The sequence below is a fragment of the Meles meles genome, chromosome 1 (assembly GCF_922984935.1).
Source record: "Meles meles chromosome 1, mMelMel3.1 paternal haplotype, whole genome shotgun sequence".
Taxonomy (NCBI): Eukaryota; Metazoa; Chordata; class Mammalia; order Carnivora; family Mustelidae; genus Meles; species Meles meles.
This window is the reverse complement of record NC_060066.1, coordinates 143,707,826-143,734,492: the sequence shown is the minus strand read 5'-3', so window position 1 is coordinate 143,734,492 and position 26,667 is coordinate 143,707,826. Positions and strand designations below refer to the sequence as shown.

Sequence of the window (26,667 nt, the reverse complement as noted above, 5' to 3'; positions counted from 1 at the left end):
CTTATTAGGGGCAGCGTTCTAAACCACACCCCCTCCTTGAAAAGCATTTATTTTTTGCAATTAATCAAACAAGATTTCAGCATTGCATCACACTTTACAGCTCAAAAAATTACAATCTGACATTGCTAAATGATTCACATAAATATTTGCTGATGGAGTTGTTTAGTCATAATTTCATCTACAACCAAATGTTACTATTTTTCTTTCTTTTTTTTTTCTTTTTGGGACATAGGCTGACAGACTCCTTCAACTGCAACAAGCAGCAGAATTCTACTTGATGCATATTGCTGAAATCCTTACCTTTGTGGGCATTGTCAGTTTCAACAGCAAAGGGGAGATCAGAGCCCATCTACACCAAATTAACAGCGATGATGACCGAAAGCTGTTGGTTTCACATCTGCCTATGACTGTGTCAGCAGAAGCAGAAACCAGCATTTGCTCAGGGCTGAAGAAGGGATTTGAGGTACAGTAGAGCACTCCATGCCTCAAATCACCATCACTTTCTTTCCTTCATTTTGTGGTTATCTGTTTTGGGGGTATCTGTTCTGATAACAGATTCTGATTTGGGGTTATCTGTTACAGTGTGGTCTGGGGTTATCTGTTACAGTGTGGTCATAACATAACAGCCTTAACTGTAAGAGAGTAGTGACGGATTATTTTAAGGTCAGGAACCATATCTTATTTAGCATTAAGCCCTAAGTTAGCATTAAGCTAGGTACTTCTAGCAGAGTACCTGTCACGTAACAGTTGTTCAATAAATGCTTATTGAAGGAATGAGTAAATAAATAATAAATACAATGGTCAAGACTGGGGGACTTCAACATCATCTGGACAATTTCTAACACTGTCCCTATCCATTCTGGGACTGTCCCAACTGTAGCCATTTTTACTCGGGTTTTCCAGTCAAAATCAGCTTGTCTGTCTTCTGTGTGTAGTCATTCTAGACCTATCGAATTCTAATGCATAGCCAAGGTTGAGAACCACTGCTCTAAGTCCTCTTAGTAGTCATTCACTGGACATCAGAGGCAGTGATAACACATAAGAATGTGCCCCCATATCCTCTATCATGGACCCTATTCTAAACCAGGGGCATGCTGTGATGATTCGAGCAGGAAGAGTCCCTCTCTACAAGCAAACCAGTAATGGCATGTAGGGTGACAAATCCTGTGTCCTGGAATGGAGTGAGTTGAGGACAGAATGGGGATGGGCATGGAGAGCAGCAAGCCACAGAAGACCTCAAAGAGGCATATGCCTCACAGGTGGGGAATCTGGAATGAGTTAATTCTTCTGTTCAATAAGACGATTTGAATTGTATTTCCTTCCAAATGACTGATACTCTGTGTTCAGGTGGTTGAAAAACTGAATGGAAAAGCCTATGGCTCTGTGATGATATTAGTGACTAGTGGAGATGATGAGCATATTGGCAACTGCTTACTCACCGTGCTCAGCAGTGGTTCAACCGTTCACTCCATTGCCCTGGGTTCATCTGTGGTTGAAAATCTAGAGGAATTATCACATCGTACAGGTAAAGATATTTCTACAAACTTATAGTTTAGAGCACTTCCTTCTAACTTGAATATTTAAAGCACAATCATGAAGCTCAGATTATGTCAATAAAATGTGTGGCCTAAGTGAAAAAAAATAGAAACAGTTATCTTAAGGAAAACAACACAGAGATCATTGTTAAAATCTGCCAAAATTTTGCAGACTTTTTTTTTTTTTAAGAGAGGGAGAGAGAGAAGGGGGTGGGGAACGTGTAGAAGGAGAGGAAGAGAGAGAAGAGAGAATCCCAAGCAGATTCCACTTCCAGTGGACTATCTCAAGACCCTGAGATCATGACCTGAGCCAAAATCAGGAGTTGGATACCCAACCAACTGAGCCACCAAAGTGCCCCAAATTTTCCTGACTTTTAAACATTTTCCGTAGAAGGTGCCAATTATATAGATCCAATGAAAATACAATTTTATCATTTCTTTGTTAAACCAATCTGAACACGTATGATCACAGAGGTAAAAATATGTTTAAGATTAAATGCACTAACTTCCATGATAAGGACACATACCATATTCTAAGATACATATTTTTTTGTTCCAAATGAGGCATGGAATAATTTTATCTTCTATTCCTTATAATTAATAAAAATCACTATTGCTGACTTAAAAACTGAAATCTGGATTTTATTGAATTATTATTGAAAGCAATGTTTTTAGAATATAAACAAAAATGTAAATATGTAGCAATGATAGATAGCAATTACCCTAGGCTGTCTAGAAATTACCTTAATTAATAAATATCTATCTTATACAAGATAGAGGCTTAGACCTTGACATTACAGTTGTGAAAAAAAAAAAAAAACAGATAAAACCACTCACCTCTGCTGCTTACCAAGTGGCCCGTAGGATACCATGCAAAGCAAGTCAAGCCCAACTCCTTCCCCACAACTAACCCTCTTCCACAGAAAGGTTGTTGAAATAGACCTAACATGTTATTTTTTGTTTTATTTTATACATTTTAATAGTTAACATCCTAATCATGTATTTCAGGAGGTTTAAAGTTCTTTGTTCCAGATAACTCAAACTCCAACAGCATGATTGATGCTTTCAGTAGAATTTCCTCTGGAACCGGAGACATTTTTCAACAACATTTTCAGGTCAGGTTTTGCTTGGTGTTACACCTACAGATTGGGCTGGAAGGGCAGGGAGGAGGAAGCAAGAAAAATAGATGAATTGTGCAAACTGCCTCAGTAATCTTATCTGAATACATAATAATTCTTGCACAGAAGGCTTTCTTTATTTTAAGATTTTATTTATTTATTTGACAGAGAGAGAGATCACAAGCAGGCAGAGAGGGAGAGGCAGGCAGAGAGAGAGGGGAAAGCAGGCTCCCTGTTGAGCAGAGAGCCTGATCGGGGGCCCTGATCCCAGGACCCTGAAATCACTGACCCTGCAATCCCTGAGCCAAAGGCAGAGGCTCAACCCACTGAGCCACACAGGCACCCGGACAGAAGGCTTTTAATGAGCTTCTTGGTCTCACCAAAGCCCGGATTCACTTTTACCTGATGTCTGTTCTTCTTCACTCTAGGAGTAATCTCCAATTGCTATCTCAGCCTTTTAAGGTCTGGAAGCAGAACGTGCTCCTTCCTAGAAGCTCAAAATGAGGGTAGAGGTGGGGTGGAAGTAAGGCCAAGAAGAAAAGTAAGAAACCGTGTCTTCAGTTTTAGTTCTATAATAACTTTCATCAGTCATAATCTTTAACCATTTTTGGCTTCTTTAAAAACTTCTCTGGAGCTCCTCCCTCATATTAACAGTATCAACTATTTCATTAAATTCTAAAAAAAATTTAAATATCTCTTTGACTACTGCAATTTACTAGACTTTGCTCACAAAGGCTTCCTCGAATCAAGCCATTTTCAAAGGGCCAGAGTTTTTCTAGGTGCTTTAAAGATATTTTGAACCTAACTGAGGGTTTGGACAACATTTTATCTGCTGTTTCCTTACAGATGGTAAGTGAACCTGCCAAGTTAATGACTTGATGTGAACAACAGAGGCAGTTAAATTATTCTTAGAAAATATTTAACATGAAGATTATGTGTACACTGTAAGGCACATAACCACAATTCCATCATTAGAAGTGAGATAAGGTGAACCATAAATAAGAACATATATTATAAATTAGATGCAATGGGCTCTTCCAAATAATCTACCATGTAATTTCTTCTTTAATAATGTGAAATAAAAACAAATGTTCAAAAAAGTTTTTTTAAAAAATTTAACAAAATATTATTCATATGGCTCAAACTAGTCTCGTGTTCCCAAACTTGGCCACCTCTCCCCAGTTGTAGGTCATTAGTCTCACTAGACCTTGGGCAGAAACTATACCTAAATCCCCTTCAACAGCTCAGGCCCAGCACAGAATGTGTCCTGGTAGTCAGCAGTCCACAAACACTTGTAAAAGAGACTTGAACAAATAATCCACAGTGTTTTTGCTGTCATCTACCAAAAATTTTACATGCTTTCAAGTTTGAGCAATATTACAGAACATTAAACAGTGTGTTTATTTAATAAATAAAAAATTTCCAAGTTATTTACTGACTTGTGTCTGTTGTGACTACACAGTGATTAAATGTGGGGTCTCTGATGTCAGCTTGCCTGGGCTCTATCCCAGTGCCAGCTCATGTGACAACTGGACACATGACTTCTCTAAGCTGCGATCTTCTCATCTGTGGATGTGGATAACAACAGTACTCACCTCAGTGGGTTTCCATGAGGGTTAAGTGAGATAATATATGTAAAGCATTTTGCACAGTGCTGTCATGGGCTTGCACTCTGTATGTGTTGTATGCATACACACGCGTGTGTGCACGTGGCTTATTGTGAATGGTTAAGTAATTATTTTAACGTACCCAAGCCCCATGAAACTCTGTGTTTTATTCTTTATTAAAATATATAAAAGTAGGGGTGCCCAGGCGGCTCAGTCATTGAGAGTTGACTCGATCTCAGCTCAGGTCTTGATTTCAGAGTCATGAGTTTAAGCCTCCCACTAGGCTCCGTGCCCATAAAAGTATCTGAAGAGATAATGTATAAATTAAACCCTTCAACATATTCACAAACAAAAAAATTTTTAGAAGCTTGTTATTATAATTGCTGATCTGAGGCTAATGTTGATTTGGATGAGAATTAGTATGAGAACAGCTGAAATCTCTCCATAAAAAATAATGAAGAGACACTTGTATTAACTGTAATATAATATTTTATATCTTCTGTACTCCTATAGTATACAATATTTTGCTTTGGCGAGGTGTTTTTATGAAAAGCAATTTATCTAAATATAGTACATGTCAATAAATTATTTTTATTTTTGCTCACTTATTTGTTTGCCCAGAAATAAAGAAAAAGATGAAAAGTTTATGCCTACACTAGAAACTTTCACATATATGTGTATTTTCTCAAACAGCTCCAAAGTACAGGTGAAAATGTTAAACCTCACCATCAATTGAAAGACGCCGTGACTGTGGATAACAGTGTGGGCAATGATACTACCTTTCTAGTCACATGGCAGACCAGTGACCCCCCCGAGATTTTATTAGTTGATCCTAATGGAAGAAAATACTACACAAATAATTTTATTACCAACCCAGCTTTGCAGACTGCTCGTCTCTGTGTTCCAGGAACTGCTGAGGTAGGTACTGTGAGCATGTTCATAATGATGACTCGTAGTTAAGTACATAACTTTCAGCTGAATCACGTAATTAAGTGCACTGTATAAAGAAATCCTATTCTGATCAAAATTTTACTTTAAATTCATACAAACGCATTTTGTGAATGTTAAAAATTTAAGAGAAACAACTAAGGTATGTTAAAAACATCAAATAATGGATATCAAAATCTTCTCTCTTCAACAGTGGAAATTAACATGTGCATAGTTCAAATAATTGTTTTGCTTACTTTCTTCTTTGCAAAATTCACACAGTTATCTATATGCTTAGCAAAAAAAAACTATACCTAGAATTTATAATATGAATATATGCAATACATGTTTTTGAGAATCTGCTATGTGCTGGGTCTTGTTCTGGGTTCTTTACAGTAAAATACCCTGGTGGGAATGAGAACAGCATACTCAGCATACAGGAATGATGCACAGGCTTCGGGGGAAGGTGACTGCTTCCTGAAGTAGAAACATCAAAATGGAAATATGAAGGATGAAGAGGCCAGAGGTTCAACGACATTCTCGGCAAAGGAAATAGCACATAGAAAGGCTCAGAAAAAAGAGAATATAGCTCTTCATAGAAGTACAAGTAGGTCAACATGGATGAACTACACAGCAGCATGGAAGGTGGAGATTTAGGGGAAAGAAAGAGAGGAAGTGATGAGGTTAGGCACAAACAGGAGCCATGTCAGCAAGGGCTCTGTATGCCCATAAAGGCAAGAAGAGCTTGAGTCCTAAAGCAAAACAGAACCACTAGTGGTTCTCAGCAGGGTGGTGAATTAATGAGGTCCATTCGTACACTGCCCGAGTGCAGTCCTTCCTCAGCACCATCGGCTCTCTTGGGTCCCAGACCCCTGTTGCAGCCTTTGCTGGGGCTTCCCTGTGTCTGGGCTTCACCTCTACCCCACTGATTCTTCTGAAGCATGAATCTGATCAAACCTATCTCCTATTCAAAACTCATTGGTGGTCTCTGGATAAAATCCATGTGGTTACTGTTATATAACAGGCCGTTTATGTTCTGACTTTTGCCCAAGTTTATTTCTTAACCCTCCTTCCAAATACCTTCTGCTCTGCTCCTCCTTACTTTTCTCTCAACTCATCATGTTCTTTCCACATCATGTTCTTTGTATAAAAGCCAAGAACACTTTACCTATTCTTTTTTTTTTTTTTTTTTAAAGATTTTATTTATTTATTTGACAGCGAGAGAGAGATCACAAATAGGCAGAGAGAGAGAGAGAGGGAAGCAGGCTCCCTGCTGAGCAGAGATCCCAATATGGGACTCGATCCCAGGACTCTGAGATCATGACCCGAGCCGAAGGCAGCGGCTTAACCCACTGAGCCACCCAGGCGCCCCCACTTTACCTATTCTTTTGCCTTTGCCTGACCTCTTAGTCTGCATTAGGTGCCCTGTAGCAAAGCACACATTACAACCAAAGAGAAGGTTTTGATATGGAGATTTGTATTAAGTGTCTGTTACTGATGTTATGATTACAAAAAAAAAAAAAGAATAAATAGAGGATCTTGATACTTGAATTATGACCTCACAGGAAAATGGCCAAGCACATGAATCCCAATGAAGAAGGCTGGGTAGGATGTGGTGGCATCTTTACTTTCCACACCGAGTCACAACTTAACCATTTGCTGCTTTCTTTTTCCACTCAAGCTCTACTGTGTTCCTCCTGTTACTTCTAGGGTTTAATAAGAAGCAAGAGTGGGGTGTGTGGGTGGCTCACTCAGTTGGGCCACCAAGTCTCGGTTTAGGCTCAGGTCATGATCATGGTTGTGAGATAGAACCCTGCATTGGGCTCCATGCTGAGCGTGGAGCCTGCTTGAGAGTCTCTCTCTCCTCCCTCCTCACCATGTGCCCCTCCCCCCACTTGTGCATGCTCACACTCTCTCTCTCTCTCTAAAAATTAGAAAGAAAAAAAAAAGCAACAGCAAGAATGGGAAAAAAAGGATATTTATATTAATCTTACCCAAAGAACAAATTTCTGTGATTTGTAGTTTAAGCTTTTTTTTTCTTTCTTTCTGATATTCTTTTGCAGGTTTCCCCCAGGCAGCCTAGATAGGTAAAAACAATGGTAGTTAGAAATATTTCTATATATTCCTCAACACAGACATTGTAGAATCCTGACTTATTAAAAAACTCTGTTCCATTTCTTGGTCTGCAGTAGTGTATGCGGGTTTTGTTGCTTGAGATTTCTGGATATTCAGGGTGGGGGTTGAAGGACATGAAAGGAAGGAAGGATACTATTGCTTTTTAATCCAATTATTCACATAAATCATAATAATCAACTTAGTTTGCTATAATTTTCTCAATTGTAGAAAAGGAATAAAAACATTGAAATTTCTTTTGGGTGAAGGGGCTCAAATTAATATTTACAAAATACTTTAAAGCCAGACACTTATCATTATTTTCTAAAAATGTGAATTAAAATATGTCTTCCCCAAAAAGAAGTTCATGGTATAATTCCCTAAAGAGTTACCTAACAATAAAAGTGGGTTGTTTTGTGAAAGCCATGTAAACAGTGAATTGTTATCCCTTAACAGATATTACTTTTCCTGACATTCTTCTGTAGTTATTTCAGAAGATACAGCATCAACAAAATAAGATTAAAACCCGTAGGAGCTTAGACTTGTGCGCTAAAATTAAGGGTTGGTTTTTCCCTTCACATGTGACAAAACAAAAAGACTTTGTTTTGCAGGCTGGGCTCTGGACCTACACGCTGAACAATACCCACCATTCTCATCAAGCCTTGAAAGTGACAGTGACCTCTCGTGCCTCCAGCTCAGCCATGCCCCCTGCTACTGTGGAAGCCTTTGTGGAAAGAGATAGCACCCGTTTCCCCCATCCAGTGATGATTTATGCAAATGTGAGAAAGGGGATTTATCCCATTCTTAATGCTACTGTTACCGCTATAATTGAGCCAGAGGCTGCAGACCCTGTTGCACTGGACCTTTTTGACAATGGAGCAGGTAACTAGGAATGTCATGTCGTTTTTGTCTTTTTTCGCGTTCTCAAGAGCTGTTGTTGTGTTATAATGCTGCCATATCAATCTTAAACTTATCTGTAAAAGTCCTTCCGTTCGATGATTTTTCTCATTGAATCATTTGAGATTTTAAAATTCTGAAGAGAGTCACTGACATACTGAGTAGTTATGGGTCCCAACTGCACAAGGAAAGAGAATGTGAACTTGGGAAGTGTCCTTCAGGTTCCTCGGTGTGGCTGTGGGGTGAACAAAAGGGTGGGAGGAAGTAGCTTGACACCTAGGTCTTAGTTTTTATTTGGCCAGTGACACTAGCAGCTCATCGAGGTCACAGAGAATAGGATTTCATGTCCTCGGGACATGCCCATATTCCTCTAAGATGTGCCAGCTGTATTATTCACTGAAATAACAAGATTGGACAATTAAAATAGCAAATGAAAACCCAAGAAGTAAGATGCAGTGGTGGTCTCCTCAGGCCCAGAAGTGAAGGAAAAATTGGAAACTGCTTGTATGACCCAGGAGATAACCCCAGACTATTTTTTTTAAAGATTTTATTTATTCATTTGACAGACAGAGATCACAAGTAGGCATAGAAGCAGACAGAGAGAGAGGAGGAAGCAGGCTCCCTGCTGAGCAGAGAGCCCCATGCAGGGCTCGATGTGGGGCTCGATCCCAGGACCCTGGGATCACGACCTGAGCGGAAGGCAGAGGCTTTAGCCCACTGAGCCACCCAGGCGCCCCCCCTCCCCAGACTATTCTTTAGCCAAGCAGCAGGGACGATAAGAGGGAAGAGCCAGTGTGTTTATGTGTTTACACATGTGATTTGTTCACAAGATGATCAGGCCAGCAAGCCTAGTGGAATCATGCTGGAGGTTTTCCCACCACTGGGAAAACAAAGTCAAAGAAAAAAAAAAACCCTACTTCAAGCACTCATTCTGCACATGGAGTTCAGAGCCTCGTCATCACACCTCACAGACAGCACAGCATCAGGCCAGGAAATAGCAGCTTCTAGGTTCTTTCTGACTCTTTTCGACTTAAAAACCAACTCCTTTGTCGTTTTATCCTTTCTGTTCTGTTCTTTACCTAAATTAAATTCTCAGAAGGACAACAGACCTCAGAATCTATGTGGGTAGCCACAAGTGTTTGATATCCTAATAAACCATACTCCTGCACTCTGATGTGTGAAAGATAATGATTTTTCAAGAGTCTTAGTTTTGGCAAGCCGTTAGCATCTTGCTATGGCAATCCCCTATGACGTCTGTGAGACAAAAGTTCATTCAAAGGATTTTAGCTCAAATCTACCTCAGAGGAACAGCAGAGAAGTCCTCTCATTTTGCCTGTTGGAATGGATCCAAATGAATGACTCGTGCTCTGATTGCTTATCCATGGCCACACCTTTTATTTGCTGTATATAGTCCAAAAATACACTTTGCAGAATGCTTTTCCTTTGCTTCAGCCTGCGGGCTGGCCTGGAGAATAGATCCTGTTCTCTGAGGAGAGATCACCTGAATCAGCTCAGTAGCTTTTTGTATTTATTTCCTGGAACCATTTCATTTATTTGATGTCTAAATTTATATTCTAGGGGTGCCTGGTGGCTCAGTTGATTTAAGTGTCAGACTCTTGATTGTGGCTCAGGTAGTGATCTCAGCATGATGAGATCGAGCCCAGTGCTGGGCTCTGCATTGGGCATGGAGCCTATTTAAGATTCTCTCTCCCCCTCTCCCTCTGTCTCTCCCCCTGCTCACACTCTTTCACTCAAAAAAAAAAAAAAAAAAATTATACTCTAATGAAAGAAACAATGGAAAGTATTGCCTAGGCACCAAAGTATAAATTTAGGTTTGTTTTTTTTTCCCCCAATACTTAACACATAGCTAAAAACTCATTTTTATAATGGAAGTAGCATTTATATGCTGTCAGATTCATGAACAATAATAAAATGCACACTTATGAAGTGCCTTATACTTTAAAATGTGCTTTCTCATGAACACTCTGAGATAAAAAATGCAACAGTCTTTTGAGATAAGTTGTCCCTGCTTTATAGATGTAGAAACTGCGAGTCAGAGAGATTATTTCACAGCTACTAAGTCGTGAATCCAGACCTTAAAACCAAGTCCCACGACCTTCAAGCTAGTGTTCTTTACTATTTCTTTCCAAATCAGGGATTAAAAGAGGTGGATGTAGTAACTGTGGCTTAGAGAGATTTTCCTTTATCATTTCTTAAAAAATAGGTTGACATAATTAACCAGTAAACCACTAAATACCAAGATTTTATTTCTTTCCAATAGGTAAAAAATTTTTAGACCTATTATGAGAATAAGTTGCTCAGCACTTTTTATTTTAATTCAATATACTCCTACTTTTCTCACGTTAAGGAGTAGCCCTGCCTCTGCAGTGGGGAGTTGAGAGCACTTTAGTAGTGATACAGAGCTAGGGGCCAAGGCTGAGTATGTGGTGTGAATTGACTCCAAGATAGGACAAGCCATTTGCCTGGGGGGGCCAACTGCACTTGAAGAGTGAATGTGTTCTGCACCTGGGCTAAACTATACTTTGCACAGCAATCCTGAAGTCTGGGCCTCCCCACCATTTAGTCATGGACTTGGTTTGGAATTGAACTGCTCTTCAAGGAAAGTCTAGCACTGGCCAAGCTTTCCAAATGCCTCCTGAAGCAAAGCACAGTGGATGGAACCAAAGCCTGTCAAACCCCAAGCCGGCAAACCCCTCAGAATCTACAACAACAGTTGCATGTATCCTCTGATGAGGAAATCAATTTCACATTACCTTTTCAACTACCAGATTTTTTTTTCATCAGGGCTGTAGGATATTTATAAATCCCTTGAAATTATATGAAATGTGTATATATGCATCTATATTTATTTCCTGGAATCGAATAGCTTTTATCTTAAAGAGTCTATAATCATAAACAAAAAGAATATGCTTGATTTCCATAAGAAACTAGTATTTTCAATGGTAAGAAGGAGAGCTCTAAAGGTGATTATTAAATGTTTTACTAGCACTGAAGCCCAACTCATTCACCTTCAGAAAATAACTTTTTAGAGGTTAAGGAATCACAGGGAGAAGTTAAGTAACTGTTGGATTTTAATATTAAAAGTAGTTATGACCATGACTGGATTTGCTAAAATGGGAAGAAAGAAGGGAGTAAAGCTTATTATTTAATGATTTAATCAAATATTAGTAATCAACTGTGATGACAAGTGGTGACATTGAGCTTTCTTTTTATATATGCAGGTGCTGATATTATAAAAAATGATGGAATTTACTCGAGGTATTTTTTCTCCTTTGCTGCAAATGGTAGATATAGCTTGAAAGTGCATGTCAGTCACTCTCCCAGCCTAAGCGGCCTAGCCTACTCTATTCCAGGGAGTCGTGCTATGTACGTACCAGGTTACATAGCAAATGGTAAGAATCGTGAGCACCATTATTTGAGTAACATCATTTAATATATATATTTCTGGTGTGTGTGTGTGTGTGTGTGTGTGTGTGTGTGTGTGTGTATGAGAGAGAAAGAAGAGAATGAGAAAGAGAGATGGAATTTCAAAACCCTTTATGCTTGGGGCACCTGGGTGGCTCAGTGGGCTAAGCCTTTGCCTTTGGCTCAGGTCATGATCTCAGGGTCCTGGGATCGAGCCCCACATGGGGCTCTCTGCTCAGCAGGGAGCCTGCTTCCTCCTCTATTTCTGCCTGCCTCTCTGCCTACTTGTGATCTCTCTCTCTCTATTAAATAAATTTTTAAAAAACCCTTTATGCTCAAGTCAATATATAATTTGTGCTATCTCTTCAATCCTCAGTGATTCAAAGTAGTCAATCAGGAAGGCAATAGATAATTCCCACAGATATTTGGTATATTCATTTTAGTCATCATTTTGACCTCTTTCTTGTGGCTGTTTCATCAGAACTATTGACAGTTAAAAGAGATGTATTGTTTTTTTTTTCTCAGTCATAGCTCCTGTATTTCCTCTGTAGAGGTTTAGGCAAGAAAAAGAGGCAAAAGTTGATAGTAGTTGAAAGAAGGAAGCAAACAGCCCAAACAATCCATACAAAAATGAGTTCCTGAATAAATATGAATTTGGATGTCACAGACAACTGACTGATTCCTGAAGATGTGCTGTCTTCCTTTAAGGGAAAAGCACCAAATAAATAGAAGATTACATCTTTTCTTAACACCATTTTTATAGTTCCTGAAGGGAAGCAGTGGTTGAAGTATTTAGTGGCATGAAAACAGAGCAGCTCCCATTATTTAATGAAGTGTGTGAAGAATGAAGACAAACAAAAATACTCTATAATCATTTTAAACAATCTCAGAAAACATTTTTTATCATTCTTATTTCCAAAACTGTGGAATCTTTATGAACACTTTTCATGAATTTTAGCAGCTTATAACTAATCATAACTATTCCATAACATGATTCTATATTTTTGGTTTTTAAGTACTCTTAAGTAGAAAATAATCAAGATGTTCCAGTGAATTTGCATCTCCTGATAATTTTAGTTTTGCCTAAAATATAATTTACTCTCTTGTGTATTCACTCTGGTTTATATTGAAACCAGTGTAAATCAAATTGCAAGGTAATATGGCTTTACAGCGTGGATATGATTTCCCATATATACATAATACTTTAGTTATAAATAAATATTCCTTCTTTCATTTATACCTGAAACATTTTTGAAGGCTTACTAGGTGATAGGCTTAGTCCTAGGAACTTGGGATGGCCAGCAGAATAAGACTTAATTCCTACTGAAGAGCTTGAAGGCTTCTATTTTGTCTAGTATCTTTCTAAAATCTATGAGTTTGAAGGATACACATATCAGCATCTAGTATATAGTGAGACTGGAAAAGTAATATTCAACTGTCTTTTATCTCCGTATTTTGTGGAGGCTCTTAGCAGCACAGAAAGAAAAAGGTAGGCTTCCCTAGGCATGTCTACTAAACATAACATTCACTTTATCAGCTCACTTTTAGAAGACCACTTTGAGCACACACTTCATGAAATAATGGGAGCTGCTCTATTTTCATGCCACCAAATCTCCAGACACAAGAGTGCACCCTTCTCCTCTCCAAAGGCCAGTGTCTCTGCTGGATCTGCTCTGGATCCCATCCATAGGCCTTGAGAGCTCACCCTTTCATGGTCCCACTCTACCGACCCCTCTGAGCAGCATTCAAGCATGAATTATCATCCTATATTTTTAAAAAAATTTATTGTTTGTCTCCCTTCAGATACTGTCCACCTCCCCGTCATCAACTTCCCTGACATTAGTCTCAACCTGCTGCCTACATTTTCTCACCTCCAATTTTGACTTTGTTCACTGCAATCTGATTTCCACCCAAACCACCCCACTGGAATGGCTCTGGCCCTAGTCACCAGTGACCACTCTGCTGTTAAGTCCAAAGAATATATGTCAGTCCACAGCAGTGTCTTACACAACTGATTGATTTTTGTCTTTGTCATCTCTTGGCTTCTACAATTACCCCTTATGCTCTGGACTTTTTTTGGGGGGTAGGGGGGAGTCAGGCTCCTTTTCTGGCTTCTCCTTTTCTATCAAGCCTTTAAGTGTTGGCAGTTCTCAGAGCTCAGGTCTAAACTTCTTACCCTATCACCTGGAGCCACTCTGCCTGGGTTTGGAACCTCGCTCCTCCATCTACTGCTATCTGTGTGACTTTGGGCAAGTTATTTAGTTTCTGTTTGCTTCAGTTGCATCATCTTGAAAAGGGGGGCTGTAATAACTGTACGCTCTTCTAGCATTGCTAGGAAAATTAAATAGTCGATACATGTAAGATAAATAAGTACCTGGCAAGTAGTGAGCCAGGGACTCAATAAATGCTATTGATCGTTACAGTTGAAATTGTTATTAGGTAACCTCATTAACCTGTATGGGTATAATAATATCTATAGGCTTATACCTTCCCAATTCATAAGCTTAAAATTATTAAATCTAAATACAACCTCTTTTTTGAGCTAGAAATCCATGTCTAACTGGCTCCGTGTCATCTTCAAATAGATATTTTAAAGGAATCACAAACCAGTCTCCTTCCCTTTAGCTTGCTTCTCCTCCCAAGTTGCTCATTTTAGAAACCTGGGAGCGTTTCTTTTTCTTTTATTTCTTTTTTTTTTTTTCCTACCAACTTTCTCTCCTTCACCATTCCATACTCAAACCTATAACCAGCTTTTATTGATTTTATTTCCAAATCACATCTCAAACTGCCTACATCTGTCCTCCTCCCCACTGCTGTCACCCAGCCCACCCTGCCATGTTACCCTGTCTAGACTGTTGCAGTGGCTGTCTCAACAGCCCGGTGTTTGCCCATTCTCTAATGAGAGCAGCCACAGTGACCTGTTAGGAAGAAATAGGGTCATGTCACTGCCCTGCTTCCCCACAGCTTGTAAGATTAAACTCTAAAATCATTAGAGTAGGCTGCAAGGGCCTCTATGAGCCCCTATGAGTCTTCTCTGGTCTTATCTCAAACTACTTGCCTCCTTGCTTTAAATTTTTTCTAATTTTCAAGGCTCTTTAGGACCTCAGAGTTTTTACACAACCTGTTCCCTCTGCCTGAGATATTATTACCTCCACTCTGCCTGGCTGACTCCTACTCACCCTTTAGGATGCCTTTAAATGTTACTTCCTTGATAACACTATAAATTATGTACCCATGTTATTTTTCTTCACAGCACCCTGTCTTTTTTTCTTATGTTTATCACGACTTATAAACATAGTTTTATTAGTATGACTATAAATTCTAAGAGGGATACTCTTTTTTTTTTTTTTACGATTTTATTTATTTATTTGAGAGAGAGAGAGCATGAGAGTAGAGAGGTCAGCAGGAGAAGCAGACTCCCTGCCAAGCAGGGAGCCCGATGTGGGACTCGACCCTGGGACTCCAGGATCATGACCTGAGCCAAAGGTAGTTGCTCAACCAACTGAGCCACCCAGGCGCCCAAGGGATACTCTTTTATCTGTGATTATTACCCTCAAAGTATTTATTTAGTGAAAGGATGGATGAATGAATGAATGAATTGTGGGAAAAAAAATTCAATTATTCTAAGGATGTCGTAAAGAAAAAAGTTTTTAAAATGTCTCTCCAGAATCTCTCAAAAACAAGCTATTTGGGAAAGGGTCATTTGTTGTTTTGGCCATTCTTTTCTTGGTCACAGGCAACATTCAGATGAATGCCCCAAGAAAATCAGCAGGCAGGAGTGAGGAGGAGCAAAAATGGGGCTTTAGCCGAATAAGTTCCGGAGGCTCCTTTTCTGTGCTAGGAGTTCCAGCCAGCCCCCATCCTGATGTGTTTCCACCATGCAAAATCACTGACCTGCACGCTGTCAAAGTGGAAGAGGAGGTGACTTTATCTTGGACAGCACCTGGAGAAGATTATGACCAAGGCCAGGGTAGGTTTCTTGTCTCACTCCCTGTGTTTCTACCAGGTGGCATTTCTAATAATTATGTCAGTGGTTTGTTGCGTAAAAATAGCTTTGGAGGCTTCGAGCCAACCAAGCTGCAGAGGGTTGTTATGAAAAGCTTTGAGCTGTTGATAGGGCCTTATATGCTGGAGTGTAGGAACGGGAGCTTGTCAGCTCCCCCAGAACTGAGAAGGCCCTGGTAACAGAACTGACACTGATCATCTAGCAATCTTGACTGGAAACATAAATGAATATGTAAGAGTAGTGTAGTCAGCAGAAATGGGTTCTACATTACAGAGCACGGGCTTCTAAATACTGGAGGTTAGTTTTCTGAGGATTAGATAATGGATAGTGAATTCAAAGATTTACAAGTCACAGGGGAATAATTCCCATAAGTCATGCAAAACTTGGTCCATTTTCCACCCCATCACTTCTGGCCATCACTTTTGTTAGGGAGACTAGACCCGGTTCTGTTAGGTGGGCTTTCTTACCCTTGTGTGTGTGAACACTGATGAAGTTCTTTCTCAACATTCCTTTTTCCAAGGTCTACACTAGGTTCAGGCTTCCAGCATCATTTCTTGATCCCTGTAGCCAACTCAACAAAATAACTTTCCTTAGAGAATAATTTTTCTAACAGCTTTGCCATCACCAAAACATGGTTATCATTGATTATACATTAGATACTTTCTTTCCTGTTGCCTCTGATTGAGATGCCTGTAGGAACCAACCTTCTCTATTGAAAACTTACTTTTCCAATATCAGTCAAAGTGACCACCGTGGGCCTTTGCCAGTCTTTTTCCAACTTGGGTCATCTTTGTTTGGCTTACAATTCTTTACCCATTTACTACATTCACCGGAAAGCATCTCAGTTACAAATAATTCTGTGCTCCTGAGGAACATCTCTATTGTAGCTTTGTCTTCCTGCTCTTTTATCCAAAATCTATCTCTTCTGGTCAGAGAAGAAAGAAGTGAAATACTTTACACTCTGAATTAAGGATTCTCCTAATTTAAAAATTGGAGATGTGCAATGATTGAAACTCTGGGATGGGTATGTCCTTTGTATAAAGGAAAAAGCTGTAATTTACATGTCAGGAAAAAAATTGTTCCCACTCTGGCTTTCAGTCCAGCTCTTTGATCTTTGGCTAGTTGCTTAGCCTCTACTGGCTTCAGTTTCCTCACACAGAAAATAGGACTATAGGTGCGCCTGGGTGGCTCAGTGGGTTAAAGCCTCTGCCTTCGGCTCAGGTCATGATCCCAGGGTCCTGGGATAGAGCCCTGCATCAGGCTCTCTGCTCAGCAGGGAGCCTGCTTCCTCCTCTCTCTCTGCCTACTTGTGATCTTTGTCTGTCAAATAAATAAAATCTTTTAAAAAAAAAAAGAAAGAAAATAGGACTACAAATATTTATTTCATAAGGTATCGTAAAGAGGAAACGAAGTGACACATATAAAATCAGAGAGGGAAAAGAAGTATGCCAAGTTTCCTGGGCCGCTGGTTTGTTGCTACTGCCTTCTATCTAGCTTTTTATTTAGATTTAAGGAGCCACAAGCGCTCCCATGTATTTAAAGGTAAGAGTGGTGCCACCTAGTGGCACCTAGTGAGAACCTAGCGTTCTCACTCTTGCCTCTGCCTCCCTCAAACACCTAGTGTACTGAAAGAGACAAATGTGAATTCAGTCTCCCATTACTACTGGAAACTGTTCCTTTCAAGAGCCCTAGGAATTTCAACTACACTGCTGAATTAAAAGAGGAGAAAGTGTGCAGTGGTAGTGGTTTTTAACGTCTTGAAAAGAAGAAATACGATATGGGACTTTAGAATTGGTATCACAAATGGCATTAATCAAGGGAATAGAGAGATCTTCATGCCTCTTCACTGATGAGCGGGATGATTGAAGTAGACCTGGCTTGTTATAATATAAAAACCATAAACCACAAAAGATAAGGGGGGGGGAGGATGCCTGGATGTGAATTAAGTTGCTAAAATCATTGTCATTACTAATTTGATGACTCAGCAATGGCAAAATTGACCAATTAGTCATGAACAGACCAACTAACAAAGAGGTACCTGTTTAATCCATAAACATGTGCTTTCATTGCCTATTTCCCCTTCAAGTTATTATCTAGAAAGGCGTTCTCACCTTTATGATCAGACTTAAAAATAAGGGGGGTATGTCTCTGGCTTCACAATTATAAAAAACGTGACTATTCTTAGGAACCCTGTTAGCAATAAATGAATATCTCATATATGGACAAGTATATCAGTATTTATCCAGGTAGCAGCCCTTTACCATACACAATATCCTAGAAAAGATGACCCGTTGTATGGAATAAACAAAACATTTTCAGATCGCCATTATGTATACAAACTAGGCATTATGGAAATGGGTTACCTCATTGGGTTTTCATTAAAAGTCTGGGGTAAAATAATTGCTAAAACTGAGTACCAAGCATTTCTGCATCTCCTTTGTATTTCTTTTTTAGAAATTAGGGACACCTGGGTGGCTCAGTCTATAAAGCATCCACCTTTGGCTCAGGTCACCATCCCAGAGTCCTGGCATCGAGTCCTGCATCGGTCTCCCTGCTCAGCAAGGAGCCTGCTTCTCCCTCTGCCTGCTGCTCCCCCTGCTTGTGCTTTCTCTCTCTTTCTCTCTGACAAACAAATAAATAAAATCTTTTAAAAAGAAATTAAAGTGAAAATATATTTATTAAGCTACTATTCATGCCCACCACAGCACTAAACATTATAATTATATAACAACATAATTGAAGATGGTCATTGCAATCTAAGAATTTATAACCATACGCTGAGAAAAAAAGGCATAAAATGGTCAAAACCCACAGTTTAACACAGTACCATTTGTATGGCTTGGAAGCCACAGAAATTAAAAGGCTGTAGAGATCAGGGTGGGTGGGAGCAGAGGAGAAGCCAGGTTCTTACACCAGAGCCCAAGCAGAGCCCTTGGAGTGGGGCCAGACTCCAAAAAGTGCCAATCTTGTACCTCCTTCCCTGCACTGACTACCTTCCCTACGTGCCTAACAGCCTACATTCACACTCTTCCTCTGACATCGTTTCACCATGTTCTTATGTAACCATTGCTACAACTTACTATCTTTAAAAATCGTTGAAAATGTGCTGCTTCTGAAGAAGCTCTTCCATGACAGCAATTGTTGTTTCCACTAGCCCTCCTCTATCCCTCAAGCTGGAAGAAGACTTAATGTAGGAGAGACACAAAATAATCCTCAGGGGATGAACTGGATTTCAAACGAAGAGAGGAAGTTAGCAACTGTTAATAGTTGAGAGAGCTCCCTGAGGATGGGACCAAGTCTTCAGCTTCCTGTCCCAGACCACAGTCCAAGCTCAGAGCTTTCCCTATTAGGAACTTACTGATAAAGATGCTAATGGAGATGTAAGCCTCAATAACTGGAAAAGCAGCACAGTTACTGGGAAATAAGAAACAGAAGGGAGTGTAGCCTAGTGGGAGGCTGCACAGCACAGTGCTAAGATATTGGGCTTTGGAATCAGACACCACATTTTACCTGTGTAAACTGAGGCAAGTTACTTAATTTCTCTCAACTTCTGATTATTAATCTGCAAAAGCAGATAGAACAAGTAGCTATCTCAGAGTGTTGTTAAGAGAGTTGAATAAAGTAAGGCACAGAGAGGGATTACAACAGTGTCTGGTCCATACTAAGTGTTCGATAAATGTCAGCATTTGTAACAGTTTGGAGACAGAAGAGATCTTAAAGATGTGCTAGTTTGACCCCGTTGTTTCAAATGTAAGCGAATGACCCAGAGAGTCTAAGTGTCTTGCCCAAGACCATAGAGCTACTTTCATTGGCTAAAATACACTGTGAAAAAAGAGAGACCAAACCTAGAGATATATATCGAAGAGGTCAAAAATGCAGAACCAGTCTGACTTCTCTTTCTCACAAGGAGAGAGGTAACATAACAAGTACTGTAAATGGAAGGTGCTTCTCCATGAATGCATGAACTGAGTTTGAGTCTTTGCAGTTGTAGTCTTTGCAGTTTAATAGGTGCTCATAGTAGAAAGGAATAGGATTTGGAGTTGGAAGAAATGAATTCATTTTCAGCACTACTATTTCCTAACTATTCATCATGGTAGCACATTTAACTTCTTGAGTCCCTACCTTTTTATTTAAAATGAAATGATCAATTTCACACAGAGAGAGCGGCAGATGTGGAAAATCTTTGTCAATGCTAAGACTTAATGAAATATTACTTGTTTCATTATCTAGGAGAGGACTCTGGAAAAGTACCATGGAGAGGGCTTTCTCCAGAGAGAGCAATGGACATGTTCCATTGTGAGTGTAGAGAGGATGGTCAGCCTAGCTTCTCACCAATGCCTGTCCCCCTGTATTGAAACCACCTCAGGAAGCCCAGTGGGTTTACTCAGAGGGAATCAGCTGATTGATAATTTGAATATAAAGGTTATTTTGTTTTGACAACTGTCTCTAAGGGTGTTTTATTCTAATTACTAGGCAGGACTAGAAATATTCTCACTATCAAAAATTATTATAGATTTGGAAACTGTTCAAAACATAGTCATCAGAATATTTTCACTTTTTAACTAAAACTTGAAATGTCCTATGGTTTTCATTTCTCAGAACAAAATCCTTCTTTGAAACTGCTCTATTCATTATTAAGTTTATTTTTGGCCATTGTAGATAAGAATTATTATTAGAGTGGGTTAGTACTACAGGTGGCTTCCATTTTTGCATAATTATTTATTATTCATAATTTTAGTTTTGAATTGGTAATACATTCACATGGTTGAAAATCAAAATGGCACAACAATGTGAATGTAGCACTTAAAAAGCACTGAACTATACCTTCAACTGTACACATTAAAATTGTTAAGACGATAAATTTTATTTTATTTGTATCTTACTCCAATTTTGAAAAATCAAAACAATATAAAGAAAATCAAAATAATAAAATTTCTGCCATCAGCGTCTCCAAATTTAGCTGTTCTATAACATGCAGTTTTTTTTAACCTATCACAGACTGCCCTGAATTAATGTCATACCACTTCACATATAATGTGAGAATCTTTCAAAAGCATAATTCCATGTACCCTCCATCAGCTTTTGTGGTGCTGCTGTCATATATTGTGCTGCTCTATTTTTATAAAGACCACAATGCATTGTTATGGCTTCTGTTTTAAACAATTCATTGCCTTTTTGATATATTTTAAAGAGAAAAAAGTGACCCTTTTTAGTTACCCATATAGTCACCATTTCTAGTCTTCCTTTCTGAATTTTTCTCTATCACCATTTTGCTTGTAGCTCAGGTCTTCAAGTGAAATTCTCTCAGGATTCAGTTATTAAAAATGTGTTCATTTCACCTTCAGTTTTAAAGTACATTTTCACTCTTTAAAAAAAAAAGTACATTTTCACTAGATATAAAATTCTAGGGCAATAAATTTTTCTTTCAGCACTTTAAATATGTTATTTCATTGTCTTATGGCTCCATTTTTTTTTCTGATGAGAAGTCAGCTATCATTCTTACTGTTATTCTCCTGAGTGTAAAGTGTCTTTCTTTCCCTTTGGCTGCTTTAAATTGTTTTTATCTTTGGTGTTCAACAGATTGACCAAAATGTGCCACAGTGTAGTTTTCCTGATGCCTATTCTGTTTGGGGATATACCTATTCTTTTCTTTTTTTTTTTTTTTTTTTTGTTTATTTACAGCATAACAGTGTTCATTGTTTTGGCATCACACTCAGTGCTCCATGCAGTATGTGCCCTCCCTATTACCCACCACCTGGTTCCTCAACCTCCCACCCCCCGCCCCCCGCCGCCCCTTCATAACCCTCTGGTTGTTTTTCAGAGTCCATAGTCTCTCATGGTTCATCTTCCCCTTCCAGTTTCCCTCAACTCCCTCTCCTCTCCATCTCCCCATGTCCTCCATGTTATTTGTTATGCTCCACAAATAAGTGAGACCATATGATACTTGACTCTCTCTGCTTGACTTATTTCGCTCAGCATAATTTCTTCCAGTCCCGTCCATATTGCTACAAAAGTTGGGTATTCGTCCTTTATGATGGAGGCATAATACTCCATTGTGTATATGGACCACATCTTCCTTATCCATTCATCCGTTGAAGGGCATCTTGGTTCTTTCCACAGTTTGGCGACCGTAGCCATTGCTGCAATAAACATTGGGGTACAAATGGCCCTTCTTTTCACTACATCTGTATCTTTGGGGTAAATACCCAGCAGTGCAATTGCAGGGTCATAGGGAAGCTCTATTTTTAATTTCTTCAGGAATCTCCACACTGTTCTCCAAAGTGGCTGCACTAACTTGCATTCCCACCAACAGTGTAAGAGGGTTCCCCTTTCTCCACATCCTCTCCAACACACGTTGTTTCCTGTCTTGCTAATTTTGGCCATTCTAACTGGTGTCAGGTGGTATCTCAATGTTGTTTTAATTTGAATCTCCCTGATGGCTAGTGATGATGAACATTTTTTCATGTATCTGATAGCCATTTGTATGTCTTCGTTGGAGAAGTGTCTGTTCATATCTTCTGCCCATTTTTTGATATGATTATCTGTTTTGTGTATGTTGAGTTTAAGAAGTTCTTTATAGATCCTGGATATCAACCTTTTGTCTGTACTGTCATTTGCAAATATCTTCTCCCATTCCGTGGGTTGCCTCTTTGTTTTGTTGACTGTTTCCTTTGCTGTGCAGAAGCTTTTGATCTTGATGAAGTCCCAAAAGTTCATTTTCGCTTTTGTTTCCTTGGCCTTTGGAGACATATCTTGAAAGAAGTTGCTGTGGCTGATATCGAAGAGGTTACTGCCTATGTTCTCCTCTAGGATTCTGATAGATTCCTGTCTCACTGATATACCTATTCTCTTTGGGGATTGCTGAGTTTCCTGGATCTGTAGAGTATTCTTTTTGACCAGATTTGAAACATTTCCAGCTAACACATCTTCAAAAAACTTCCGTTCTATTCTTTCTCTTCTTTTCTTCCTAGATAATATTGATATGATATGATATGATATAATATGATATGATACGATATGATTATATTATACCCACATACACTAAATGGGTATGTCAGTAAACCACAAAAATCATTTAAGTTGTATTTAATTTTTATCTTTTGTTCTGAGTGCTATAGTTTGATTTTTATGAACTTGTCTTCAAGCTTACTGATTTTTTTCTTCTCTTGTGTCCAATCTGCTATTAATGTCAAATGAATTTTTTCATTGTTGTTTTTCCAATTCTAGAATTTCCATTTTCTTCTTTTTTTAACTTTCCATATTTCTCCTCAAATTTCCTATCTCTCCATTTGCTATATCCAACTTGTCCTACTGACTTTTCACATACTCATCATGGGTTTGTTTGTTTGTTTTTAAAAGATTTTATATATTTATTTGACAGAGAAAGAGCAGAAGCAGGTGGAGCAATAGGCAGAGGGAGTGGGAAAAGCAGGCTCCCTGCCTGATGTGGGGCTCAATCCCAGGACCCTGGGATTATGACCTGAGCTAAAGGCAGATGCCTAACCGTCTAAGCCACCCAGGTGCCCCTCATCGTGGTTACTTTAAAGTCTTTATCTATTAATTGGAAATCTCAGTCATTTGTGACTCATTTTATTTCCTGATATTTTCCTGATATTACATTTTCTACTTCTTTGCATGTCTAGGGATTTTTCTGTTGTATATTGGGCATGTGCTAGTAAATTATAGACTCTGGAATCTGTTATACTCTTCTGAAGAGTTTTGAAATATTTTCTCTTCCTTCTTTCTTTCCTCCCTTCCTTCCTTCCTTCTTTCCTCCTATCTTTCTTTTCCTTTCAGAGAGAGAAGAACACATGAGAGTGGGGAGGGGCAAAGGGAGAAGCAGGTTCCCTGCTGAGCAGATAGCCCAATGCAGGACTTGATTCCAGGACCCTGAGATCATGACCTGAGCCAAAGATAGATGCTCAACTGACTGAGCCAGCCAGGCACCCCAAGAGTTTTGAAATTTTTTGATATATAGCTTGGTTCACCTTGAATTTGAGGAGGCTTGGTTTTGCTTTTGGCTAGTGTTTGTCTATTTCAGTTTTGCTCTTAATCCAGGGCATATCCCTTAATTCTGAAACCCAATCTTTATTCCTAAAGCATGGCTCTTTCAGTGTTTTAATGGATATCTTCACATATTTACCATGCCCCTCTAATTTGACAAGACTCACACTCCAAACTCTATACCCTTGATGAGCATTAAAATAAAACTCTGTTCAGTTTTTCAGCCTTCTAGCTGTTGTTTGTCCCTTGAGCCCTTATTGTTTCATACATACATGAATAATTAGAAGTCTTCCAATGGTCTGAAAAAAGTCAACGCATAGATTTGGGGGTGGTCCCTCTCCAGCTCCCTCAACTTTCAGTTACTCAGGCAATCCCATATTCAGTCTTCTGATTTCTCAGATCCAAAAGGTAGCTGCTTTCCATTCCAGCTATCATATCTGTACAGGAGAGGGAAGTGCCTTAAGAGGAAAAGCTGCACAAACATGAATCATCCCTACTCTGATTTCCTTCTTTTAAGGATTGTAACACCTCTGGTTTCTGCCTATTTTTACCTGAATCCAGTGCTTTAATAGCTTTGTGGAGGTTTTTTGGTTTTTTGTTGTTGTTTTTTTGCTTTCTTCAGAGTTCGTACCTGTTATCTTCTGGAGAGTTAGTCTAAGCCATGTAGCCCTTACCAGAACTCAGAACTAAACTTTTATCTTTGACTTAAGTAACATATATTTTTTATTTTATTTTAAGATTTTATTTATTTATTTGAGAGAGAGAAAGCTAGAGAGAGAGGAGGACACAAGCAGGGGGAGGAGCAGAGGGAGAAGCAGACTCCCCACTGAGCAGGGACCCTAATGTGGGGCTTGGTACCGGGACCCCAGGATCATGACCCCAGCTGAATGCAGACACTTAACTGACTGAGCCACCCAGGCACCCCCTAGAGGGTTTAATAGAATCATGTAAAATTTACAAATAACTTAGGGAAAAGTAACATCTTTATTACACCAAATCTTCCTGTTCAGAAAACAGTAAGTTTTTCCTCTTGTCTAGGTTTCAGTATGAGTTTTTATGTAGTGTTTTAAAGTTTTCTTCATATGCAATTTTTGTTATGTTTATTTCTAGGTATTTTTAATTTTGTTGCTATTCTCATAGTCATTTCTAATAAACTAGAAAATTTACCCAAGTGACTTAACCTTTTCACTTATATTTTTTATTTTCAGCCAACAGCTATGAAATAAGAATCAGTAAACATTTACAGAATATTCAAGATGACTTTAACAATGCCATTTTAGTGAATACATCAAAACTAAATCCTCAGAAAGCTGGGACCAAGGAGGTATTTACATTCTCACCAAAGTTTTTCACAAATGGACCTGACCACCAACCTGATGGAGAGATGCAAGAAAGCCATAGAATTTATGTGGCAATACGAGCAATAGATAGGAGCTCCTTAAAGTCAGCTGTATCTAACATTGCCCAGGCATCTCTGTTTATTCCCCCATATTCTGCTCCTATACTTGCCAGAGACAATCTTATATTGAAAGGAGTTTTGACAGCAGTGGGTTCAATAGGAATCATTTGCCTCACTATAGTCATAACACACTGTATTTTAAACAGGAAAAAGAGAGAAGACAAGAAAAAGAATGGAACAAAATTAATATGAGCAAGTGTACAGAGTACCTTCCTCCTTAGATATAAAATCCATGGCCTTTACACTTTACAAAAACATACCAGTAAAGTCAAATTAACACCAGAACTATTAAAAATGCTTTGAGTTTTTGTATAATACAGGTCAGATTTTTACATGGCAAGCAGACAAAAATTCTTTTATAACACTATTTTTGGAGGAAGTTAGGAAACCCTTAAGCTTTGGTTATGGACAAAATAATAAAAATTATTCTCTAAGGTAATGTCTTTAAAAGCAAAGGCAAGGGCAAGGTTGAACCAAAGTAAAAAAAAAAGCTTGTTTTATTGAAGAGGAAAAATAGCCCCAGATAAAGGAAAGGAGGTTGGTATAACTGTCCATATGAACAGTTGCTTAGTTACTTTAATTTTTATTTCCCCTTATCTTTTCAGAATAGGTTGCTTTTTTATGACTAAAGACCAAGCTGCATTTTATATTCGAAGCCCCTATTGTAAAGTTCTTCACCTCTTGACATTTGGTTAATTATACAACAGATCAAATCCCACTGCTAGTGGTCAAAGAGATCTTTGGTCACTGTAAGAGTTACTATTAAAATGTGGGTATTATCCCTGTCCTATGACATTAGTTTTGTAACAGAGGTCTACTGAATTTATTGCGTATGAGATTGTATTCTTATCAAAGCAGGTTTCCAAGTTATTGCCTTGGTGCTATTCAATAAAAATGGTTATAACTCTCATAAGGCTTTAAATAAAGCATAAAAGACATAGTTCTGGGCTTATCTTAGTGCATACACAGGCTATATGGTTTTATTTTATTTCAGCTATAGAAGAGGCCATGGGGGACCATGGGGGAGGGAAAAAAGTGACCTTTGGAAATGGTTAACTGATTCTATCTTTTGTTCAAAGAAGAGTGTAGGAATCCTTTCTCCATCAAAGGTTATTTATCTATGGGTGTGGGGGGTGAATAGAGAGTGAAGCATGGGTCACAAGAAAATAAAAATCATCTTTCATCTAATTTTACTATCCTTATTTTTTTAAAGATTATTGAGCAATAGAATAATTTGCCTTGTATATTAAAGAATTTCAAACTTTATTGGATAATAGAAATAATAATGTGGAATAGATCTATTTTAAAACCAGGGCCAATTAAGAATGAAAATTTGATTAAACTCTGGAGAAGAAGGGAGGGAACTGTGGGAAACTGGGACAAGAGGAAAGAGAAAGAAGCCTGAGTGAGAGACTCAGAGCACTGTTGAAGAGTAAAATGACCAGTAAATCTCTGTTCCCAGGCTGCCTCCTTATAGCTTAGACTACATCCTAGGTCTGACTTGTTATTTTCTTTCATTCTCTCTCTCTTTCTTTCTTTCTTTCTAACATATAATGTATTATTTGCTTCAGGGGCA

At 38.7% G+C, this 26,667-nt stretch overlaps 1 protein-coding gene across 2 annotated transcripts in view; it reads left to right on the top strand.

The window, feature by feature from the left end:
- LOC123944606 (calcium-activated chloride channel regulator 2-like) overlaps positions 1-26,667 on the top strand; it is a 53,343-nt gene that overhangs the window by 14,048 nt on the left and 12,628 nt on the right. The window contains exons 7-14 of one of the 2 annotated variants that reach the window (XM_046009866.1): positions 233-463; positions 1,348-1,525; positions 2,544-2,650; positions 4,954-5,178; positions 7,911-8,181; positions 11,439-11,609; positions 15,359-15,592; positions 24,841-26,001. In XM_046009866.1, the coding sequence (XP_045865822.1) occupies positions 233-463; positions 1,348-1,525; positions 2,544-2,650; positions 4,954-5,178; positions 7,911-8,181; positions 11,439-11,609; positions 15,359-15,592; positions 24,841-25,283 (1,860 nt within the window). In that variant the 3' untranslated portion in view covers positions 25,284-26,001. Of the gene's footprint in view, positions 1-232; positions 464-1,347; positions 1,526-2,543; positions 2,651-4,953; positions 5,179-7,910; positions 8,182-11,438; positions 11,610-15,358; positions 15,593-24,840; positions 26,002-26,667 lie in introns of those variants that run through there. The other variant, XM_046009875.1, reaches the window with a different exon arrangement.